General features: G+C 42.3%; 1 protein-coding gene across 1 annotated transcript in view; it reads left to right on the forward strand.

Moving 5' to 3' along the window:
• The first annotated feature begins 2,132 nt into the window (after positions 1 to 2,132).
• COG6 (component of oligomeric golgi complex 6) overlaps positions 2,133 to 3,582 on the forward strand; it is an 82,620-nt gene continuing 81,170 nt past the window's right edge. The window contains exon 1 of the mRNA XM_011990262.1: positions 2,133 to 2,384. Within this exon, the coding sequence (XP_011845652.1) occupies positions 2,133 to 2,384 (252 nt within the window). The remainder of the gene's footprint in view (positions 2,385 to 3,582) is intronic.

Consider the following 3,582-nt stretch of genomic DNA (forward strand, 5'->3'; position numbering starts at 1 on the left):
AAAGTAGTAAAAAATATTTTCCAATAAATTATTAAGACTAGTATCCAGAATATATAAAAAATTCTTACAACTCAATATCATTAGTCTGTTTATATGAAATGTCCCAAACTGGCTATCTATAGGGACAGAAAGCAGATTTGTGCTTTCCTAGGGTGGTAGAGAGGGGAAAATGGGGAGTATTTGCTAATGGGTAGAGTTTTCTTCTTAAAGTAGTGAAAATGTCTTAAAATTAGATGATGGTGATATTTGCTGACTCTGAAATTAAACTAAAAGTTATCATATTTTATACTTTAAACAGGTGGAGTTTATGGACTCACCGCAGGCTTGAGCTCAAGTGATACTTCCACCTCAAACTTCCAAGTAGCTGGGACCACAGGCATGCCACCACACCTGACTCGTTTTTGTATTATTATTATTATTATTTTTTTTTTGTAGAGACAGTGTCTCGCTATGTTGCCTAGGCTGGTCTTTAACTCCTGAACTGAAGCGATCCCCCTGCCTCAGCCTCCCGAAAGTGCTGGGAATACAGGTGTGAGCCACCACACCTGGCCTAAAAAACAGCTTTGAGATGAAACTTGCATGTCATACAATTCATTCATTTAAAGTGTACAGTTCAGTGGTTTTTAGTATATTGACAGAGTTGTGCAGCCATCACCACAATTTAGCTTTAGAGTATTTTCATCTCCCCCAAAACTAACCTGTACAATGAGCTGGTACTCCCCATTCCCTCTTCCCAACACTCCTCTTCCCAGAACCACTAATCTATTTTCTATCTCTGTGGATTTACCTATTTGGGAGATTTCACATAAGGAAGTCATACAATATGTGATATCTCATGACCACTCCTGACTTGGCATGCTATCATTGTCATTCCTTTGAACTGTACATATTTGCAAACTCCACATTATATTAATGCTTTATATAGTCAAGATTCATTTGGATATATACACCTTAGGAACACCTTTGATATTTTAGTTTTGGTTACACTGAACTTAAATTTATCTGTGAAAAAGACATCTTACAATATTGAATCTTCCTGTTGAAGAGAACAATATATTTTATCATTGATTTAAGTTGTATGTTCTCCCAGTAGCACTTCAAAGATTTCTTCATCTAGGTTCTCTGTAGTTTTTGTTGAATACATACCTAGATATTGTTGCTTTTTGTATATTTTTTTCTTTTGGATAGTTGAGCCTTCTCGTCTTTATTAGAGTAGAGATGAGTGGTTTTGTCAGTGCTTTCTTTATGTGACCTGTGTAATAGGTAATTTTCCCTTAAGTCTGATATACAATATAAATATGTACATAGATATATATGAAACAAGGAAAATTGATGACAAGAGCCAAATAGTGTTTCTGACAAATAATTCACAGAAGTCCAGGATTTTATTTTGATCCAAATTTTAAAAAATGAGAAAAGAAAGAAAAAAAAAGATGTTTGTTTTTCAGCGTTTTCTGGGAGGTTTTCTCAATTTGTTACTTTCTTATCCATTACTTTACAGTTGCATGGGCTCTGGTCCATTTGTGTCAGAGCCAAGTTCATCTTGTTTTGAAGCCTGTACACTTATACACACTTTTCTTGTAACTGGGAATGATTTCCCCTCACATTCTGATTCTCCTTCGAATCTCAGTTTAAGTGTCAACTCCTCTCCAAACCTCCCTGAGTGAAGTGGGCCTTTTCCTCCATTTTCTTTCACTGTACTTCTTCATGCCCTGAGCACTCATCACAACCTAATAACATCTATTAACTGCTTTGTCTGTTTCAGACATACAATGTAGATTCTCCAGTGCCTACCAGAGTACTTGGCACATACTATGCCTTCAACACATAATTTTCAAAAAAATGAATTCAACACATAATTTTCAAAAAAATGAATTCAAATTTAATTTAAACTTCTAGTTAACTTATACTGAATGTATATGCCAGGCACAAGTCTTGGTGTATTTTACATATTACATTTGGCTGTCATCTAATTAGCTCAGAAGCTCGCAGACTCACAGTTCCAAAGTCCTCTCTAATTCTAGCAATTTTCTCCTCCCACCTGAGGGTCTTGTCCCGCCCCCCACATCTTCTTCACCCCTCACCCTTCTGGGAGCCCAGGCAGGGTTACCCGGTGGAGCCTTCCGGGACCGATGCGCATGCGCGGCCGATCTGCACATGCGCAATATTCGCGCTGCCGCCGCTGTCCCTGCCTGGTTGAGGTGGCAGCAAGGGGCGGGACGCGCAGCGCTATGGCCGAGGGCAGCGGGGAAGTGGTCGCAGTGTCTGCGACCGGGGCTGCCAACGGCCTCAACAATGGGGCAGGCGGGACCTCGGCGACGACCAACAACCCGCTGTCGCGCAAGCTGCATAAGATCCTGGAGACGCGGCTGGACAACGACAAGGTAACCGGGGCTGGTGGGGCCGGAGGCACAGGTTCCCGCGGGGCTGAGCCGGGCCAGGGGCGGCGTCTGTCAGGAACCCACCGCGGTCTCCCTCGTCCCGGCCGCAGAGCGACCGCGAGTGACCCCAGCCCTGCGGGCTCCGCTGCTCTGCGGGCGCCGGGGGTGGGGGGGGGGCGGTGAGAAAGGGGAGCCCCAGTAACCTCCGGAAAAGCGAAGGGGTTTCCTGTGTGTTCTCTCCACCTGAAAAGGTGCCTTCAAGACTCTCTGGATGGGATTGGTGAACTGTGGCGCCTCGAAAGGTGCCCTCCATACACCCCCGGAGGTGTTTGGCGGTGTGAGCCGGGAAACAGGAGGAGAGCACAGGACGGGGTAGGAAATACATGCAGAAGAGCAGATTCCAAGATAAAGCAGTACGAATAGGGGTCAGGAGACCAAGAGAGCATTGGTAGGGATAAGGGAGCGTTTCCGCCGACAAGTGACAACAGCTACAATAATTTGCAGCGCGAAAGAACTACCTTTGCCCATGGCTGAAATGAACTTATATCTACTAGTTTTTTTTGTTGTTAGCCAAGCGCTATGATTTGTGGGCTCAGGCTGTATTTCTTTAGAAGATAGACCACATGCTCTCTCCCAAGTACCTCCTGAAACTTAAGTTGGACTTTACAGTTGCTCACATACCCACCCAGCCATCTCTTCTGTGTCCGTGAGTCGCTAGGTAAATTGATCATGACAGTGTAACATAAAGAAGAACATACGTCAAAGTTAGAGTTTTACAGGTGAATATGTAGGTAACTGAAAAATAGCTGTCAATAACAATTTGACTCCGGTATGTAACAAAATAACATTGCAATGTAATGAATAACAAAGAAGGGCTCTGGGGGCTGCCACTTATTAGATAGAACCACTACATTTGTGCATTATGATTTGAGTAAGTCCCTTCACTAATCTCAGCTTCCGTTTAGGAATTAGGAATACTGCTAGTAACTTTCTCATGGTGGTTATTTGAGGACTCAGTGAGAGACTCCAGGTAAAGTCCTTTGCAAAGAGCCTGGCACTTACTGTTTCTTAACAAATATTTTATCATAAAATTTATGAAGTGTTTAATGTATCTCGTATTGATATTTATTATATCATTTAAGACTGCTACTTATTCTGATGTAGATAACATGGTCTTCTTTTTTTTTTTTTTTTTTTTTTT

The sequence above is a fragment of the Mandrillus leucophaeus genome, unplaced genomic scaffold (genome assembly GCF_000951045.1).
Source record: "Mandrillus leucophaeus isolate KB7577 unplaced genomic scaffold, Mleu.le_1.0 Scaffold375, whole genome shotgun sequence".
NCBI classification, from domain to species: Eukaryota; Metazoa; Chordata; class Mammalia; order Primates; family Cercopithecidae; genus Mandrillus; species Mandrillus leucophaeus.